At 51.3% G+C, this 19,522-nt stretch overlaps 7 protein-coding genes across 7 annotated transcripts; 4 read left to right on the plus strand and 3 right to left on the minus strand.

Annotated features, from left to right (window-relative positions):
- Nucleotides 1-166: 166 nt before the first annotated feature.
- On the plus strand, nucleotides 167-2,198 carry Z519_08112 (uncharacterized protein; the record flags this gene model as incomplete). Its single annotated transcript, XM_016765840.1, has 6 exons — nucleotides 167-761; nucleotides 822-929; nucleotides 997-1,094; nucleotides 1,147-1,349; nucleotides 1,428-1,866; nucleotides 1,935-2,198. The coding sequence occupies 6 exons, from the start codon at nucleotides 167-169 to the stop codon at nucleotides 2,196-2,198; spliced, it is 1,707 nt and encodes a 568-aa protein (XP_016617885.1).
- Nucleotides 2,199-2,779: 581 nt separating this feature from the next.
- Z519_08113 (uncharacterized protein) lies at nucleotides 2,780-4,717 on the minus strand (the record flags this gene model as incomplete). The annotated part of the gene is made up of 5 exons (XM_016765841.1): nucleotides 2,780-3,995; nucleotides 4,097-4,256; nucleotides 4,308-4,342; nucleotides 4,390-4,531; nucleotides 4,585-4,717. 5 exons carry the CDS (start codon nucleotides 4,715-4,717, stop codon nucleotides 2,780-2,782), a joined length of 1,686 nt encoding a protein of 561 aa, XP_016617886.1.
- An 871-nt stretch (nucleotides 4,718-5,588) lies between these two features.
- Z519_08114 (uncharacterized protein) lies at nucleotides 5,589-6,488 on the plus strand (the record flags this gene model as incomplete). The annotated part of the gene is made up of 3 exons (XM_016765842.1): nucleotides 5,589-5,781; nucleotides 5,846-5,945; nucleotides 6,002-6,488. 3 exons carry the CDS (start codon nucleotides 5,589-5,591, stop codon nucleotides 6,486-6,488), a joined length of 780 nt encoding a protein of 259 aa, XP_016617887.1.
- A 1,062-nt stretch (nucleotides 6,489-7,550) lies between these two features.
- Z519_08115 (uncharacterized protein) lies at nucleotides 7,551-8,014 on the plus strand (the record flags this gene model as incomplete). Its single annotated transcript, XM_016765843.1, has 2 exons — nucleotides 7,551-7,834; nucleotides 7,900-8,014. The coding sequence occupies 2 exons, from the start codon at nucleotides 7,551-7,553 to the stop codon at nucleotides 8,012-8,014; spliced, it is 399 nt and encodes a 132-aa protein (XP_016617888.1).
- A 1,817-nt stretch (nucleotides 8,015-9,831) lies between these two features.
- Z519_08116 (uncharacterized protein) lies at nucleotides 9,832-11,803 on the minus strand (the record flags this gene model as incomplete). Its single annotated transcript, XM_016765844.1, has 3 exons — nucleotides 9,832-10,748; nucleotides 10,799-11,470; nucleotides 11,539-11,803. The coding sequence occupies 3 exons, from the start codon at nucleotides 11,801-11,803 to the stop codon at nucleotides 9,832-9,834; spliced, it is 1,854 nt and encodes a 617-aa protein (XP_016617889.1).
- Nucleotides 11,804-12,776: 973 nt separating this feature from the next.
- On the minus strand, nucleotides 12,777-14,687 carry Z519_08117 (uncharacterized protein; the record flags this gene model as incomplete). Its single annotated transcript, XM_016765845.1, has 1 exon — nucleotides 12,777-14,687. One exon carries the CDS (start codon nucleotides 14,685-14,687, stop codon nucleotides 12,777-12,779), a length of 1,911 nt encoding a protein of 636 aa, XP_016617890.1.
- Nucleotides 14,688-15,587: 900 nt separating this feature from the next.
- On the plus strand, nucleotides 15,588-17,405 carry Z519_08118 (uncharacterized protein; the record flags this gene model as incomplete). The annotated part of the gene is made up of 2 exons (XM_016765846.1): nucleotides 15,588-17,077; nucleotides 17,156-17,405. The coding sequence occupies 2 exons, from the start codon at nucleotides 15,588-15,590 to the stop codon at nucleotides 17,403-17,405; spliced, it is 1,740 nt and encodes a 579-aa protein (XP_016617891.1).
- Between the last annotated feature and the right edge of the window lie 2,117 nt (nucleotides 17,406-19,522).

A 19,522-nucleotide genomic window follows, 5' to 3' on the forward strand; every position in this document is an offset into this window, starting at 1 on the left:
CCTGGCATTGTGCACTAGCGGTGATCTAGGCATGTCCAGATTTGGCCAATGTGATAAGAGCACTCCTTGTGTGTCGAGTATACCCCGTGGAGTACATATATAATATACCGTATCCACAAGGACTATCGTGTGGCATTCATGCACTGAGGCTTCCTTCACTCTCGCAATGGGTCCCCATATCAAATTTCAAGAGAAGATTCGGAGTAACCTCCAGGACTTTCGATATGCCTTTACCAGCAGGCAAGCTTTTGTGAAGTATATAGAAACGAAGCCCGACGCATCTAGCAGCGCGAACACTTCCCGCAACCATTGGACGAATGAAGACCTCGACGTCAGCCCCCAGAGCCATCACACATGGGGGTGGTACGACTATGCAGCCTTCTGGTGGTCTTATGGCTTCTCACCGGGCTGCTGGTACCTAGGAGCTGCGTTGCTTGCCATCGGGCTGACTCCAGGCCAAGCATTGGGGTGTCTCTTCCTCGGATTTTGCTTTGGTTCTCTAGGGATCGTCATGCATTCGCGAGCCGCGGCCGTCTACCACTTCGGTTTCCCCGTCGAGACCCGAATTGTTTGGGGCCTTCGTGGCGCATACTTTCCGATCTTGATTCGCGCTCTTTGTGCCCTCATCTGGGCCGGCGTCACCATCGCGCAGGGAGGGTACTTCACAGCGGTCGTGCTGCGATGCATCTTTGGCGACAGTTATTGGGACCTGCCTAACCATATACCAAAGAGCTCCAATATCACAGTTCAGCAGCTCATAGGTCCGTGTTCCGGGATCCTTTAGGAGTTGACCGAAGCTGACGACTCGTTTTATGCAACAGGAATGATTGTGTATTGGGTGATGACATGCTGGACACTGAATGTTCCCATCCCTAAACTCCGGCGAGCATACGAAATTCAAATGCTAGTTCTTCCAGCGGTGATTATTGGTACGCCCGTCATGATATCTCTAATGATGAGTTGACGAAATGACTTGCTGATCGGTCCGTCCAATAGGTCTTTTCGCTTTTTGTATGGTGACCGGGCGAGGACATCCGCATAAGGATCTGTACAGTGTTGAACATAAACATGGCGCAGAACTGTCGTGGGCATTGGTAAGAAGAAAGCCTGGTTGCACAAGTCAGATTAGCATTCTGACGAGGACAGCTTTCGGCCGTCAATTCCGGTTTGGCCAAAACAACCACACTCATGGTGAACCAACCGGACATTGCACGCTATGCCCGCAGTAAGATGGCTCCGGTCTGGTCACAGCTGGTCATGTTCCCTGTGGCAAGTACTGTTTGCGCAGCCATGGGGATATACGCCACACAGAGCATCTACAATGCATGGGGCAACATTGACTGGAATCCGTGAGTTTTGACGGCTGTCCTCCTCTATCCAGCTTATCGTTGCTGTGGATGCACAAAACTGACAAAATACCCTCTCAGGTGGGACCTGAATCACGACATGCTCGACCACAGTTTTAGCCACGGTCGCCGAGCCGGCATCGCCATTATCAACCTTGCCTTCATCTTCGGAAACGCCCTTACCGAGCTAGGGGCGAATGTCATCCCGTTCGGAGCGGATTTCATGTCACTGTTTCCGAGATGGCTGAACATCAAACGAGGCATGTGGTTATGCTATATCCTCGGAGTGTGCATTTGCCCATGGCAGATCTTGGCAACAGCGACAGCCTTTCTCAAATTCTTGAATGGGTATAGCATCTTTCTAGGGCCTTTCCTCGGGATGGCTTTGACGGACTACCTCGTCGTTCGCAAAGGCAATGTCTTCGTCAGGGATCTGTACCAAAAGGGTGGCAGGTATTGGTACTTCCATGGCGTGTCCTGGAGGCCGGTTGCCACATGGCTTTTCTCTGTTGCTTTTATGGTACGTCCAGAAACGCAGCCCGATGCCTCTGGCGTGGCGTGTGTACTAACTAGAGAAAAACACTACAGATTCCTGGGTTTGCAGAAACTTTCGGCACCCAAATTGCAAACGGCCAAGGTTGGACTCACCTGTACGCCTTCAGTTGGTTCTACACGTGCACCATCAGCAGCGTCGTGTATTTTGCATTGTCGTTTGTCGGGAATTACACTGGTGAGGAAAAGGCCATGGCTTTTGAGAGCCTAGCAAGGACTGGTGTTGTTGAGGAGGGACAGGCCGTCGAAGGACAGAGCGACGTATCTGAAGTTAATCTTAGCATCGAACAAAAGGTTTGATTGTCCTGTCGGTGCGGAGATAGCTAGAGCGTGATAGCCTCGAGAAAATCAGAGACTATCGAGTCGTTTCCACCACTAAACGAAGATTGAGATGAAGTCGTGTCCCGGCGATGCAGTTGCTAGCCCAGCCTGGAAAGCAACTGTTCCAGAATCGATCGGAGGCTGCATCAAAACTAGGGTTGTTTGGAAAGAATGGAAGTTAGGAGGATGAGAAGGGAAAGTTTGATATACAAAGGATTTTACTAGCCTATTTAGGACTAGGGTTGGTAATCGGTCTTGGCACTGAGTGCTTGGGCTTGGGCTTCCCAGACTCCCCTTTCTCCGTACCTGTCACCTGTTTAAACCCTCGTTGTCCTCATTTTCACTCAAGATAGACATTTCAACGAGCTTATTTATGACCCCGACTGGTTCAACACGAACAGACGTTCAGCTGTCAAGCCTCGCGTGTCCGGGCTTGTCCACATTACCATGCTCGAAGAGGGAGGTACATACAGTTCCACTTCAAAGCCCCCGAACCGATGGCAGATTCCTGGTCATGACTTGATGAGTACATTTGCAAAGTTCTGCTCGAACCGATTCCTCTACTGGCTGCTCAGCCTAAATGCGACGCTATCGTATCGCAGGGCCGTTTGCGGGCCTTCGAACTCAATCAAGTATCCTTCCTTGCAGGCCGAAAACATAATCTTGGGCTGTGCGGCATAAAATTGGTCATACTGGGCACTGAGAGCGTCTCGAAGATTTCTGACGTTACCCTGCGGGTGGAGCTGAAGCCGCGGATCAGTGCATTCAATGCCTCGGCATGACTTAAGGACAAGCAGGAGAGCATCGACTCGTGCAACGAACTTATTGAGTGGTCGTCCAAGGATCTGCTGCTTTGGGGCTTTGGCGATGTCGTTTACGTTCGGTAGCAGATTCTGCATCTGGTATTTATCGCTCTTCATGTCGTACAGCTCATGCTCGTTGGTGCACCATACCGAGTAGTAGAAGCTGTAATCAGCTCCTATGATCCTTAGTGACTTGTAGGTGCTATTGTGCTCACCCTTGACAGTGAAGTTCGGATGGGGAGCTGCCAATTCATATGGATCTGCAACACCCCAGTGCTCAACATTGACATGCTCAACGTTGCTCACGCCCCTCTCCTTGGTTGCAGCTCCTGCCAGCGGCATAGGGCGTCCATCCAAATGGGTCCTTTGTGGGAGGCCAAACAGGTCGAGAAATGTCGGGGCAAGGTCCGTGTGGGTGGTAACAGCTTGTGAAATCTGACCAGCGGGGACGCCAGGGCCTCGCCAGATCATGGGTATGTTGATATCGGTTTCATAACCTGTCTTCTTCCCTGGACCCATCCGATGCTGCCCAATATGGTAGCCGTTGTCTGTGGTATAGATGACGTGTGTGTTGTTCAAAATACGATATTCGTCCAGGATTGCCACAAGGTTGGCAACCATGTCATCAAGGCCAGCAATGACGCGAAGCCTTGCGCGATACAGGGCATCGAGCTTGTCCACAACAGACCTGTCTTGATGCGGGAGGTTTTGCAGCCAAGATACGCTTCCTACTTTCTTCGGGTTGAAATTCTTGACTCTCGGCACTGTCTCATTGCTAAACGCGTTTTCCCACTTCTTCTGTGGAATCGGCAGAAAAGTACCGCCTCCTTTTGCTCGGACCCCGACATGAGGCACCGCCGGAGCCACCGTCAAGAAGAATGGCTTTTGAGCCTTAGCAGCCTGATTCAGCATCTCCACGGCGTGCTGATGAGCCAGAGTCACGGCGTCCAGGCAAGGACGTCCAGTTTTGTCCCTGTTTGGCCCAAGTTGTGTTGCAGTAATCGTATACTCCCGGCTCCAACAGAAAGCTGCACAAGGTGAGTCTCCGTGATGTCTGCGGTTTTGGCCACTTACTTGCTGTCAGTCCAGCCTTTCGCCTCTGGGTCTCTGTAATTGTGAATGCTTTGGCCGTTGAACAGTTTGCCAACATAGTAAGTGTTTATGCCACCTTCCCTCAACCAGATCGGCAAGTAATCATCATTGAGACCCTCGCTCACAAACTTTGGATAGGCCCCTAAAGCAGTTCGTTACCTTCCGCAGTCCGAGTTGACCAAGTACGACATACCGTATGGCAGCCGGACATCAGTCACGTTGGTGTTGCTCCTTTCATTAGCCAACATTCTCTACTTCGTGGAGCTTGCACGTACTGAACGCATTTCCCTGTGAAGAGACTGACTCTCGAGGGGCAGCATAATGCTGTGGTGCAGTAGTGATTCGAGAAGGTCGTCCCGTTGCTTGCAAGAAGATTCTGGACATTAGGCATGTAGTCCATTGAATTCATGTGGAGATCTGCAACGTCGCGTCAATTTGAATGGCCGATGCCTGGAAATGGATTCGCACACCTTGATCATCCGACATGATGAGAAGGATGTTGGGCGTGGCTGATCCATTTCTCATGAGAAGACCGAAGCCACCACCGGCGAAAGCAAGAATATCAACAAATATCTTTGTGACGAGCATCCGGTCAATCTTCATGTTGGCCTTTATGACCTTCAAGATAGCAGCCTGTCGTCTCGGATTGGGGATTTAATTATACCACCCGTTTTGCGGAAGGACCTGTGTGCAAGCAATATCACCTGATTCCTTTTATCGCCCGGAATGGAAAAACAGCTCCCTTGTCATAAAGCCAGCGGTATGTAACGATTCAAGTGCTCGTTTGATAGAGCGGGCAGGGCCAGCCCTACTCAAAGTTGCAAAGGAAAGCAAGGCCTTAGAGAGGCAGGATTGGAGGTAAGTCATGAAAAGATCTCGAGGACAAGACGATTCACAGTCTCCTTGCACTATTCAACTCACAAACAGGGCCATCTCATTGTCGGCCTTGTAGCCAGTCAATGTCACATATAACCCTATATGCAGATCAACTTCCGCCACGTACAACAGTAACATCGGGTATGGCGCTATTGACGGAGTCTGGGTTATGTCAAATCTTCCAGGATCTCTTCCAGCTGTGTGTTAGCGAAATATGACCGCCATTCAGCTGGTTGGTCGCCTGACTCTTCGAGAACCCTGATCGACTTGCAGCCTTGTAAGACCGAGATCTGATGATCGGTAGACAGCGTTCAGGTTTCTCCCTGGGTGGCCCATGTTTTATTAATCAGGCTCTCTGGTTGCCTAATCCGTTCTTTACTCGCCCACAGTGAGCTTACAATGATGGCAGGAGTTCTAAGCGAAGCAATTGATTGAACGCAAAGTTCCAGCACAAGGGACTGTCATGCTACGGCCCGATACAAACATCAGTCCATCTCTCCAACCTTTAAAACCAAATGCCAGACGAGGAGCAGGCATCGTTCACGTTCGAAGTTCATTGGAACTTTGAGCACATTGAAAGATCCCGAGCAACTGCAACATGCACGTACCAATTGCTGTCGCTGTTCTCTTGTACAGCCTTGTCACACTGGCGCAGCAATCCCAGGTGTCTGGATCCTTAGGAACAGTCACTCTTTCACCTTCACCATCTCTTCCGAGCGGAGTGGCGCAAACAGTCGACCCGGCTTTCCCTGGGCTTGCATTTGAGGCGAGATCATTTTGGTGTTATGCAGGTACGAATAGAATAGTTTGTCAAAGGCGCTCCCAGAAAGCGAAGGACTGACTCCATATTACCAGGCACAGCTGGACAACCCAACAAGTTCTCCCTGAACCTGTTACGAACTATCGCCGACAAGACCAAGACCAAGCCCGTCATTCGTGTTGGGGGAACCTCACTGTGAGTTCCTTATTCCAGTTCGTCAGGCCGAGCTATGGTTGAGATGGTACCCAAAGGGATCATTCACTGGGCTATGACCCAGACCAGCCCACGGCAATCCACGTCCCCGAGGGTCAACCTGCCGGTATTCCCAGTAACATGACCTTCGGCCCGTCGTACTTCGAATCGTTCACCAACTTTCCAGACGCGGGGTACATCCTCGACATCCCTTTCTCATACAAGAATCACACAAACTCGCTCCATTTCATCGACGTGGCATATCGCAAGATAGGAGCAGGCCACATCTACGCACTGGAATTGGGAAACGAAGTCAACCTCTACAGACAGCCATTGGACTGGAGCATCGCCGACTATGTGTCTCAGTGGACCGTATGGACAAGTGACATCGCGGCGAGCCTCGGCGTTGGGAATGATACCAGAGTCTGGCAAGCAGCCGCCACCTCTGTCAATCCGCTGCTTTCAGGCTATCAACCGGACAATTCATGGCAGATTCCGACCATCTTCAAGAATGGCGCCCTCGTCAAAGACCGTCACCACCATTAACACCGGCACAGCAAACGTTCGTGTAGGGGCGAGAGAGGCCGTCATAGTTTACTTGGGATATTGAAAAGAACCACTCGGATTTGTACCTGTATCACCTGTAACAACAAGTGAAGGAGAAACTGTTCTCTATGGCATTCCCGGTCATTTTTGCCGACCTCATGTTGTGTCGGCGGCCGCTCTCAGAGCCGTCTAAAGGGAGCTCAGGTTTGCTTCGAGCGTGGCTTCACCAATGCCAGTTGGGACAGGTTGAAAGACACAAACATTCCGTTTATTGGAAGGGTAACCGCTGTTGATCGATCCAGACGCCATTAACCCTTGATACTGGGATGCACAGAAGCGAAACATCTGTTTTCGGAGAGCTCAGTTGCCACGGTCGATTCTGACGTCGTGTATCAAGCAGTCCTGCCTTGTATCCCTTGCCATCAAGCCTGTCATGAAGCTAGCATTGTATCACAAGGTATCTCCGGCGAGTCCCTTACTGACTTGAAGGTTATTGCGTTGTTTACAAACGCCGTAGGGATGTAGTCATCCTTTCCGTAAAACTTGTTGGTCGACATCGTGTGGCAGAGGAGCACCTTTGTCACTTCTGCCTCTCTAACAACTCCAATTCTATTAGAGGCTGCGATATGACCTAGACGAATCAATGAGATAGAAACGCGGCATTGGCGTGATTCTCGTCGCCTACCTGGGTATCATTAATATCACAGGAGTATTGGTGGTAACGCCGGAGCCTCTTGAATTGATCGGTGCTCCATGATCTAGGCGGCCCTTCGCCGGATTCCAGGCCGTTTTGGGCACAGCTGCCACCTACAAGGCGATCCATTTAGGTACCTAGGGAGGCTCGCTAGGCACCCATTGCGACCCCGAGGCGCCCACAACTGTCAGTTACAGGCGTGTTAGAGGCTTAACAGACTGAGCTCCACTTCGCCCGTCAAACATATTACGAAGCTCGCGACATCTTGGCGCTTCAATCCGTCGAAACTGGTCTCGTATAATTGGACTCAACACTGTGCTCCTCGAACTGCTTCGCTCAAGCAGTAACCCTCATATCACTCCATCTAAATGAGTACGCCCATCCCAAAACAGTCCATCCTCCACGCTTACCGACATCTCTACCGGACTTCGCTTCGCGCAGTCAAGCACGCGCGTCCCGCGCGCTATGAGATCCGCGACATTCTGCGCGACTCATTCCGCAACTCGCCTCCCGCAAATTTCAATCTCCGGCGCATACAGAACACGCTGAAGTTTCTCGAGAATGCGAGAAAGTACAATGGATTCGAACACAGGATCGTGAAAAATTTGCTGCATCTGCAATTTTGGAAGATTAAGGGTCTGGACAAGAAACTGTACGTGCAGGAAGAATTCCTTTGCTGAGCCTCTTGAGGCGACGCGCTGACATTCGGGGTTGTAGGATCAAGAATTCGAACACTTCCGAGGCCATCGAGTCTAGACGACAGATATGGCATCAGTATCGGGCGACATTGACCATGCTGAACGAGAGTCTGGACATCTGCCTGACGATATAAGCCAGAATGGCAACGTCTCGTCTCGTTGATGTTGAAGAGGACACGGACAGCGCTGCTTGAAACGACTTCCTTGAAAAGGGATTCCGGATCCAGCAGAGGCACACGAAATCGCCGGATCGTTGCAGCTCACCCAAAGTCGATGGATGGCGAAGGCTAATATGCACCGGCTGCACTGTCAATTACGATCGAAGAGGGCTCCAAGCACCGCATGATGGGAGATGTTCCGGGGTGTATGACGATCACCCGAAGAACAGAACGCACGGGAAATTGATGATGATGCTCACTTCAGAATCTCGACCGCATCGATCTCCATGGCGCAGCGTCAGCTGTGGACAGAGCGACGCCATACGGGACGACCCTCCGCATTCATCTATTCTCGGTCCCTATTCTCTTCAGAAGGTTAAATTAGGAGACCCTACGCGGCTCAAATGATGACGGGGACTGGGTAACAGAAAGTATTCCGATACGTATGCCTCACCGAATCTGAGAAAACAGGAGCTCTTCTCATCGGATACTCGTGTTTGCGACGGAGAACATGTCTGGAGAGGCCGGCGATCCGAGTCTTCTCCCCTGTGAACCCCCTTTTCATTTACTCGCTTGTCCAAAGCGGCCACGAATCCAATCTCTTCAGCCACGAATCCAACGGCATGTCACCGAACTGTCATTCATGGACAAGGGTATCCCCATTCCTTAGGGCTGAGTCCTTGAGCATAATTCGACCGTTCTTCCCAATTACACCTTTCTCAGTAGCTGGCTTTGGCTATGCCCCATTAGAAGCATGTTCTTCATGGCTGCGCTAGAACTCATCTTCCACGTCGGTATGATACGAAATGGACGTATCTAGGCGGCGAAGCGATCCAGGAAATTAAAGGAACTGTCTGACAATGCGTCTTCCTGGTAGAATTAAAAGATACCTACCCAATTCTCAAGCTCGGAAGTAACTAGACTTCATCTACAGCCTTCTGTCGTCGGTCTATCAGTCCTCTTGCCGTCGAGCACGCTGCTCATGCAACGCACCGTCCCCTTTCAGTCAGATCACAAGCAACTCTGACGTACTGGTTGGGATGTGTCTATACAGTGATCAAGCGTTGACCTTTTATCTGTACACCAACACCTGGTGAAGCTGGTCCTTCAGGTCTCCGCTGGAGCCGCAGGCAGACTCTCCTGCACAGACCATTCAAACAGCAGCTCGCACTACCCCCTCCACCTATGGGGAGCCAGGCTACCAGTACCGTTGCACAAACTCTCATTGAATGGACATGTAGATAGACAGATCTCCTCAACATAGACCAAATGCGATTCCATTCTCAGTTTCACAGTATGTCATAGAGTCGATATACACGCATTTGGCTTCGGGTTTTCCGACCACAAGACGCTTTCGAACTTTCAGCGCCCTCGCAATGCCCTATTAAAAGAGTCAACACCGTGTCGAGGAGTGTTATATTATATTTCAATTTCATTATCACGATATCACACCGCCGTGTACATAATGCACCAGTTGAGCCAAGTTGAAGAATCTTGCATGTGACGAAACCTGCGTGCCTTTGTGACCGCAACGATACCTTGGGAATCATTGTGTCACAGATAATCCAGAACACTTTCCTGATGTTATGTGAAATATAGGATTGCTTGTTCTTGTCACCCCTTTCCGCGGGTGTGTGCGTTGCCCTTTCCGGGGAATATCCCCATATTCACGCGGTATATCTCGAGAGAACAACGTACAAAATGTGGCGTGGCATTAAAGATATTATCAATTAATGGCTAAAACAACTCTATAGCGGTTATGCAGCGACGCCAACTAGCCCTTCGTGGTCTCGTCAACAGTCGGTGCGATTCGTTCTTGTCCTCGTCAGATCAAGGCCGGCCAACGACGTCGACGTGTTCACCCTGTCGATGTCGTACGGGCTGGCGTTATAGTTGGCAGCCTCGCTGACACTGCCAGTCTTGGACCTGACCCTCGTCAACGACGTGCGAGCGCCCACCTCGGATGCAAATGACTTGCTGGTCTTGATCGGTTCGAACCTGGCTTCGCCTTTGCCAGACTCCGAATCGGGGATGCTAGTAGATCTCCTGATGAATTCCTCGTCAAATTCTCGTGTTTCGTTGGCGCGAGCAGCCTTCGCACGGAGCTCGGCCATGATGGCCTCGGCTTGGGCGGCATACACACAACGACTCCGGATCTTGGCCCCATACTTCCAGAAGATAAATGGGAATGGAACGCATGCCAATGCTAGGAATCCCGGGATCGAGCTCGCCCAGTGGATTCCCAAAGCGTCAAACATGTCTGGTGTGAAGAGAGGGAAAGCGGCGCCGAAGAGCGATCGTAGAACCGTGTTTGCTGCCAATACGGACGCCGCGAAAATGGTGTACGAGTCGATCAGATAGTTGGTGACGGCCAGGAAGATCACAGTGAAACCACAGCCAAACGGCACCCCGGCCAAGACGGGCGAGATCCAATGAATAGAGGCATAGTTTGTCCAGGCAAACCAGAATAGTCCAATAGGTATCGCAACGGCCCCGTACATTGCCGTTGGTAATCGAGCCTCGGCCGGGGCGACGCCGCCATGTTTCACAGCCTCGTCTGTGTACCATTTATTCGTCCAGCTCGCGAAGGCAATTCCTCCTATCATGCCAACGGCGACACCAAGGAATGGAAGTCCGCCGATACCTTCTGACCACCCGCGAACTTGTTGAAACACAATCGGGTACGCACCGAACAGGAGATAGAGCGTACCTGATGCCGTCAGCAAGACCGAGTTTCCCAGAAGATGGAGCGTGACTTACCGTAGACGATCGCGATATAGAGCGACAGTAACAAAACAATCGGCTCCTTGAACAGCAAAATCCATGGTCGAATGAGCGCGGTCGGCAGAAGGGACCTGAGAGACGGAGCTCCTTTTCCCTTGTCCGCTTCTAACATGTAGACTTTGCCGGTCATCTTTGACAGCTTAGCGACCCTCTTTCGCAGAATGACAGGCGCATAGGTTTCGGGCACGAAGGCAGCCCCTAGAATCCACATGACACCGGCGAAAATTGCCAAGAGACCCATTACCCATCGCCATCCTTGGTTCTCGGCAAGGAATCCTGAGCAGAACGGTCCAAGTGTAGGCCCCATTGAGGGCGCCAGTGCAAAGATTCCCATGGCCAACCCTCTTTCCGACGCCTGAAAGACGTCTGCAATGACACCGCCGGCGTTGGTGAATGGAGACGAACCGAAAGCCCCGGCAAAGAAACGTAGGACGAGGAGAGTTCCGATATCATTGGCACCAGCACACCCAGCACAGAAGGCTGTAAAGCCGCCGAAACTGATGAAGTAGATTATCTGCCTGCCGTAGAGTTCCGACAGCGGTGCCCATAACAGCGGCCCGATTGCGAAGCCGAGAACGAAGAAGGATATGCCGGCGGTTATCAACTCGGTACTGGCGCCTAGGTCGACGATGAGTTCGCGTATGGTTCCTGAGACGGCAATTAGCAATGGTTGGTCCCGCTACCAGAGAGATACGATCCGGGTGTCGTAGGCATACCACTGAAAGCACTCGACGCAAAGGCCGTCGCTAGCACTTCGGTTGCCACGATCAAGCTGGTGGTCCATCGCCTCGATTGCGACCAGTTGAAGGGGTTGCCTGGATCATTGGGGATGTAAGTGACGAGATAAGGATCCTCCTCTGTGCCTGATCCGGGATACGGATAATTCTGAACTTCGTTTGTCACTCGAGCTTGATCAGCTACAAGCCGGAACAATGACAGTGACATAGATGCAGAGTCCGCATAGTCACGCTTCTCAGCCATCGTGCGAGCCGCAGGGGAACCTGACGTCCTTGGAAGAGAAGAACATGGTCCGTTTCTTGGGCGGCAGGGCACAGTTTTGTGCATTTCAAGAGACCACACGCATAGGGAGTCAATGAGACATGATTGCATCACCGAGGGCAGAAGGCCACATCAGAAGAGCATCCCACTGGTAGAAGCATCTTCAGCCTTCGATCTGGCTCCACAATCAAATCTTGAATGCGCTTGACAAGCAGCGCAACGTGGGCCAGTGAAGGCCGTCTCGAAACATTTACCTTTGATAATGTCGGTGTCGCCGTTCGGTTGGGGTGACAAAGGTCGGACCTCGGACCCCTTTAAGAAACAGCCTCCCCGAAAGCTGTTGCACTCGAGTCAAATCACATAACATATAACAAGTAGATCGTGCAACCCGGGTTCTTTGTGCCGAGACCCTATCTCCAAGATAACCTTCCAAGATTCACAGCGAGAGAAAGACGAGAGAAAGGGGCTCCAAGGCTGATTGAGTTTCATCTCGGGCTCCTTGGTCCTTGTAACCTCTCGGCCGCAAGGAGCATTGGCCTGTCACAGTTGATCAGAGCATCGCAAAAATGGATATTGGAAAATACGACATATGACGATTGAAGTCTTCTCGAAGAAGGGGATTTGCTCCCGTCAATGGCGACACTGGCATTTGACACGGTGGCGACAGCCTCGTGGACCTCGGCTTAAAATTTTGCGCTCGGAAAATTCTTGCTCCGTGAGCCCCACAGACAAGTTTAGGTAGGCGACACAAAGACAGCCTTGCAGGGCAACCCAAGATGGTCCGTGATCTTCGGCGGATTCAAAAGCACATGCTACTTGGCCCTCGTGGCCCTGTGAGGGTGGGCCTTGCCTAGGCATCAATGAGAAAAATACAAAACACCGCAAGTGGAAGAGCCCGGCTGAGAAATTGCAGACGGCCTTGTGCCATTGCATAGAGTTATGCCGCAACCATAACTCATAACATCGCCCTTCTCTCCCTCTTGACAGCATCTACGTCTTCCAAAAACCTTTCCGGCACATCCACGACCTTGTCTCGGATGTAGTCCGCGAAGCCCTTTCCCAAGGCATCCAGCAGACGGCAGCTACTCACTCCGCGGCCCAAGGGTCCATAAATGACAAAATGCACCGCCCAAATATTCGGGAACTCCATTCTCTCGATGAAGAAATCATCCCTCCAGTCATCGCCCATGAGTTCCTGGAGTTTTGACCGGGTCATGAACGTCTGGAGCCAGGGGTAATGTTCGGCGCGACGGACGAAGATGCCGAAGTTGATGTTCGCCCCCTTGTCTCCTGAGCGGGCTAGTGTGATGTCTCCGAGACGAGCTTTGCGTGTGGGCCCAAAGGAGGCCAAATCGACGGGATGCGCGGTCTCGTAGTTCTCTCGTGGTGCTAGCTTTTGATAGTGGGGAGGATGGCCGGCGTCTGCAATCTGTGCATCTTCTCCTTCTGTTGATAGGATTGCCACTCCTTCTTTGAGGTCGTTCTGCGGGTATAAAGCTGGGTAAAAGGCGAGGTAGGATCTCGGAAGCGCTGTTCTATAGTCCAGGGAGAGATGGAAGCCTGAGAAATGCTGCATCGCGATCTCGCTCCACGCTTTCACCAACCCGTATATCGCGGCTTCCGCATCGGCTTGGACGAACAATCGGCAATACGTCGTGCTGGAGAACTGAGATCTTGGGTTTGCCTCTGGGGTTCCCAGGATCTGGAAGTCCAGTAGTTGATACTGGTCGATGAGGCCCTTCTGCTTGAGAGCGTGCCGGATTTGTGTCTCGAATAATCTCCACTTCTCGGCTGTTGCGTATCCAGTTGCATTGGTGAGCAGCTGCGCCTCATAACCTCCGTGGTAAAAGATAGCTAGCTTGGTCGTTGGAGGCGGTGGATATCCTCTGATGTTTGACAACCTGACCCTGTTTTTGCCGACTTGGTTGATCCTGATAACTGTCGTATCGGCAGAGACGTCTGAGTTGAGGTATGTACCTCCCTGAAGTTCATACAAGAACTGACACTTGACGTTGTCCTCGTTGACTAGGCCATTAGTCCCATCGTGCTTGGTGATGATGGAGGTCCCGTCATCCGCAATCTCTGCGATTCCAAATGACAGATCCACGAAAGTCTCCAGGGGGTATTCGTCAAATCCTGAGAAATTCGATCCTGTTGCGTAAGCAGAGCATTCAATCAAATGCCCTGCCACTAGTGCTCCAGCCAGCCGGTCGTAATCAGAGTCTGACCATTTGTGCCAGTACCAGGCTGCTCCGATGACCGGGGACGCATCTGCCACTCTTCCGCAGATTATGACATCGGCTCCCAGCTCGAGACCTTTGACAATAGCTCTTGCACCAAGGTATGCGTTTGCACTCACGATAGGCTTCCCTTTTGTGTCCAGCAAGTCTGTGGCATGTTCTTGCAGCGAGACTTTTTCATTCTCTCCATCCAGGTGCTGGGGTAGTTGACCTGTCTTCTCTAGGCTGGCTTTGACTTCCTCCATCAGATCATCGCCGTAGACATAGGCGACCTTCAATCCCAAGCCCCGGTCATTGACAAATTTCTGAGCCTTCTTCGCCAGTCCCCTCGGGTTCAGAGCTCCGCCATTGATGATGATCCTGATACCTTTATCCTTGATGACATCAAGCGTTTGCTCAAGGCCATCCCAAGCAGTAGGTTCCCAGCCATCATGCTTGCCAACTGCCATCTTCTGGGCATTTTCGGCAAGATTCATCTCTGCGAGGTAATCGCCAGTTATGAAATCGACAGGCCCAAGTGTTGCTTGACGCCGCATCTGGTATCCTGGATCACCGCGTGCACCAGAGCAGTTGGCGATTCGACAAGCCCGCGTGGCGGGGGTCGAGGCTGGTCCTGGGTCGCCCATCTTGGTAGGAAGGGGCGGTTACAAAATGACAGACCTTGAGTTGAGAAAGTTGCCAGGCGTAAGAATGTCGAGAGCGAAATGCTGCCGATCTCCTATTCCCAAGGTCTGAGACTCACTGACTCAATGCGCAGCACTCTGCTGGGGCTTTTGCTGTCAAGTGAAGCCGGCGAGGTTGGGACAGTGCGAGTTCCTTCGACACGACCGACTATTATGTTCTCGGGACTTTCGGCTCCAGCTGGGAGAAATACTCGTTTCCTGGCGCAAGGATTCAAGGAGCGTTGTCGTCTTCATGATCTGAACATGCTCTGCCCTGGCAAATGACCTCGATGCCGACATCCCGGGAGCCTTTCTCGAACCTGGATTCTGAAATGCGCCTCTTGAGGTATTCCGAGGCAATATCTGGGCAGATCAGCCCTCCGGTTCTCGACTCGTAGTCATTGACTCGAGGCCTACCAATCAGTTCGTCGTCTGCCTCGGTCCATCTCTACCCCTCTCTGTATGTGTTGAATCCCCCACACAGTGCGAAGCATTCAACGCCCTCATATCCGAAAGCTAAAAACAAGGGGCCCGGTATTGCAAGACTCTAGTTTGATTGACGGGTCCGAAAAAAAAAATAAGCATCGTCATGCCCCTCTCGGTATCTGCCTATGTTGAGCCGAGGGCCCCTTCATTGACGGGACGTTGACGTGAGATCCTATGCAATGGTTCCCGCTGCGTAACACGATTGCATTGGTGAAGCAAAAACCTATTATCTCCGAGAAGAGGAGTTTGGCTTTGCCGCCTAATGCGCGTATTCTCACATCTACAGCCGTCGTTATAACTCATCGTGGAGGGCAGACAAAAGCCAATGCTGACTTCTCGAATCTATTGAAAGAAGCATAGAATCACTAAACAACCAAAATGGGTAGCGTCGACGCCTCGGTTTCGGATGTCGTTTCTTCTTATTCAGTCCCTGCAGAATCGAAGAGGCTGTTGACCGAAGCTTTGCTCGAGAATCCAAAGATCGCCAAAGACATACCCAAAGAAGCTCATGAATTTGCGTCGCGAATCACCTTCAAGGGTACCGACCTCCCTTCGATCCCTATCAATTGGCGCTTCGCCGAGTCTGCCGCAAGTCTGAAAGCCTTTGAGGCATGCATCCTTTACGCGCTCGTAAAGCGCAAATACAAGGTAGAACTCACCGGGGCCGAGATCAATACCGACCATGCGCAGTTATTCTTCATGTCGACGCTCATCTGGCAGATCGACCCGGACACGGACCATACCATCACTCTGACTAAGAACACGGAGAAGATGTACGAAATGTTCCCCAACTATGACTTCCACAAGATGTCATCTAGTCTGTACAAGCTGTGCGTGACCAATATCTATCAGACGAAAGATAATCGCTATTTCCACCTTCATGGCAGCATGAATCCAAAACCATCTCTTGACAGCATCGGTTTTCCTGAAGATCGCCCTGACCTCAAGACCTGGGAAGAAGCGATGCAGCCGTTCATCGAAAAGCTAGCGACCATTGACTCGGCGGAGATGCAGCATCTCGCATCTGACGTGTACAAGCAAGCCGGCGTGATAGCGGAAACTGTCGACTCCTTTCGGGCCACTGAGCACGGCAGGGCAAACGCTCACGTTGGGCTTTTCGAAATTCATCCTGCTCCAAATCCGTCACAGAAACCTTCCTGGTGGCCATCGACCCCTCAGACTTCGGCCGTAAGGCCGCTTGCGGGACTCAAGGTAATCGATCTGACGCGTGTTATTGCCGCTCCAGCTGTCACTAGGGGTCTGGCCGAGCTAGGTGCAAGCGTCATGCGCGTCACCTCCCCAAATCTGGTGGACTTTAGTTCGCTGCACCTTGACCTTAGCTGGGGCAAGTGGCAGTGCAGTCTCGACCTCAAGACTGAAGAGGGAAAAGAAAAACTGAGAAACCTTATCAAAGATGCGGATGTCGTGGTTCAGGGCTATCGACCAGGTGTGCTTGACAAGTATGGCTTCGGCCAACAAGGCATCATTGACTTGGTGAAAGACCGTGAGCGTGGCATCATCTCGGTTCGGGAGAACTGCTACGGCTGGAATGGTCCTTGGGATTATCGTTCAGGATGGCAGCAAATCAGCGATGCCTGCGTCGGCATTTCCGCAGGTTTTGGGAAAGCCATGGGCTTGAAAAATGACGAGCCTGTTACCCCTGTCTTCCCAAATAGCGACTATATGACTGGTATCGCTGGGGTCACCGGAATTCTCTGTGCCTTAATGAGGCGTGCAGAGGAAGGCGGAAGTTTCAAGGTGGATATTGCCCTGAATTATTATAATCAGTGGTTAGCAAATTCGGTGCAGGAGTACCCTGAAGAAGTCTGGCAGGACGTCTGGAAGAGGAATGGAAAACAAGTCTTCCGGTGAGTTTCTCGAACACCTTTCAAACACCTCGCTCTTTCCCGTCGCCAGAAAAGTCGCTGAACTCCCTCGGTCATCAGGTGTTACCATAACATGAACTACCTAATACCTCGGTATATGGAGATGATCGCGACGAACGGCAAGATCTTTCAGCCATCGTTCTTCGAAGATCGTCAGAGCAAAGCCATTGGTGCCGTCGTACGCACAATAAAACCAATCATCAAGTTTGACAATGACCAGGTCCGCCCTGGTTACAATGTAGGCACCAGAGGCAACGGTAAAGACGCAGCACGCTGGCCGGATGATCTAATGACCGAAATTGTGCGGTGACGAGTCAATTGGCCCACAATCGCGAGGGACAAGGAATATGTTTCCCTTGCGATTTTTGATTTGTTGTTGTGGTCTCTTTGACCTTCTAAATCAGCTTTGGTGGTGAGCGATTGCGGACTTGTGGCAGTGAATTGGAACTTGTTGCATTCTAACTTGGCCACGGTGCCGGAAGAGTGGTTGTGCGTCGGTGGTAGTCAACTAAGTCCAGAAGATATACTGATCTATAACTCGATCAGTGCGACCTAAAGTTGAAAATCAAAATCAACCAACAACGGCATTCGGGTTCCGTATGCGACCATGGCCGGGGTGCCCCAGTTATGGGTCCGAAATACCCGTAACCAATAGCGTGCAGCGTCAGCAGATTCTGACATATCAAGATCGCAAGGATTTCTGCGTCAAGAACTCTCGTCAGACATCCTCTCAGGGGCTCAAGGGTATGCGCAAATCAAAGAGCCAGAAATACGGGGTTTAGTGAGAGACGGCGGTGTGCTGAATGTGACACCTTATGTCTGTGATGGCGACGCTCTTTGGCTGCGGGGGACTCCAAGCCGAGGATGTGATGCAAACTGCGCAGTGGCTTCGTCGCACGACTCGACCGGCCTGCATCATTGGAGGCCGAGGGCTCTATATAAATGAGGGGTTCCGGGAGATGCCTTGAGAGCCAGCACAAGTTCGAGGCTTTCTGTAAGTTGAGAATAGCCTACTCAAAATGCCTTTGAAGGGACAATGCAATTGTGGGGCCATCCAGGTCTCCGTCAACGACGACGCCGTCGAGAAAAACCAGCCTATCTTCTGTCATTGTTCAAATTGTCGAAGACAGAGCGGAGCTCGTACGTTCTGTTCATCCAATATGCGTTCTCATACCGCTAATGGTTTCCAGTTGGAACATACGTTTCCATGTATCCTGACGCCGACGTGACTATAACTGGAAGCCCTAAAGATTATGAAGACCGCAGCACAGATAGCGGGACACTGCTTCACAGGTGGTTTTGCGGGGCATGCGGATGGTGAGTTCAAATTCCAAGCCTCGAGATCGATCCTCTATGGCAACGTTGCCAACGACATATTCTCTTCATTTCCTGAGTTTGAAGTATGGCCGGGGTGACTGACAAGGCTTCGCAGTCCGATTATGTCCACCTCGGAGAGACTTCCAGGAATGAAGAGTGAGTTCTTCAATAATCATCCAGTGAAACAACCCCGGATATAGACGGAGAAATTTTATTGACAATTTCTTCCATGTATAGTCATCAAAATGGGCTTGTTCGATAAGATTCACAAACCCAATGCTGAGATATATTGCAAAAACAAGAATGAGTGGGAGCCTTCTGTTGAGGGAACCGTGCGGCTGCAAGGAGCCTTCTGAAAGCAGACTGATTTCGCAAACGCCATGTATCCGCTTAAGATCTCCTTAGGAAGTCAGCGGATCCGTCTAAGGCGTGCTGCGCAATTGCAAGCGACAATATGGCCTTTCCCGATAGGATATTTTGCCGGATCAAATTGTGTGCCATTAAATCTGTCCGCTAGTGCCTTTTTTTTCCCGGAGCCAAGCGATGGACAAATCTGTGCGATAGGTCTCGGCTGCCCTTCGGAGGCAAGAGTACTTGTTGACACGGCGACAGGGACAGGCATAGGTCGCCGGCAAAACGTTTCCCAGCCCTCGTGATACCTTCATGACATGAGGGCATGTTCATTTCCCGGACTCTGGTAATGTCAAATCGTCACCAGGATATGTAATCGCGCACTGTAACGTTGGTCGTTCAGAATAAGGGAAGAAGATACTAGCCGTTTACCAGCTGGAGGAGCCGGAGGCACCACAGCTGCCTGGGTATAAGAGCTTGGGCAACTTGCTTGGGACGTCCTCGCGATAGATACATTCTTGTCTCTTTAAGTGACACCCTTGAAGTAACTCGGATATTGTGCTCCCAACATTGCGACTTCTTTCAGGACACTCCAAGCTGTGCAACACCATGAGTGTCTGTTGTCACCATATGGGACGTCCATCGGAATTGCACATCTCAAAAACGGAGTGATGAGCAACCAGTGCACAATGTACTGGGTAACACAGAATATTCGTTAACTGAGGTGATGTTGGTTGTTGATTTTTTCCCCGTTTGGTC

Source organism: Cladophialophora bantiana (assembly GCF_000835475.1).
Source record: "Cladophialophora bantiana CBS 173.52 unplaced genomic scaffold supercont1.12, whole genome shotgun sequence".
NCBI classification, from domain to species: Eukaryota; Fungi; Ascomycota; class Eurotiomycetes; order Chaetothyriales; family Herpotrichiellaceae; genus Cladophialophora; species Cladophialophora bantiana.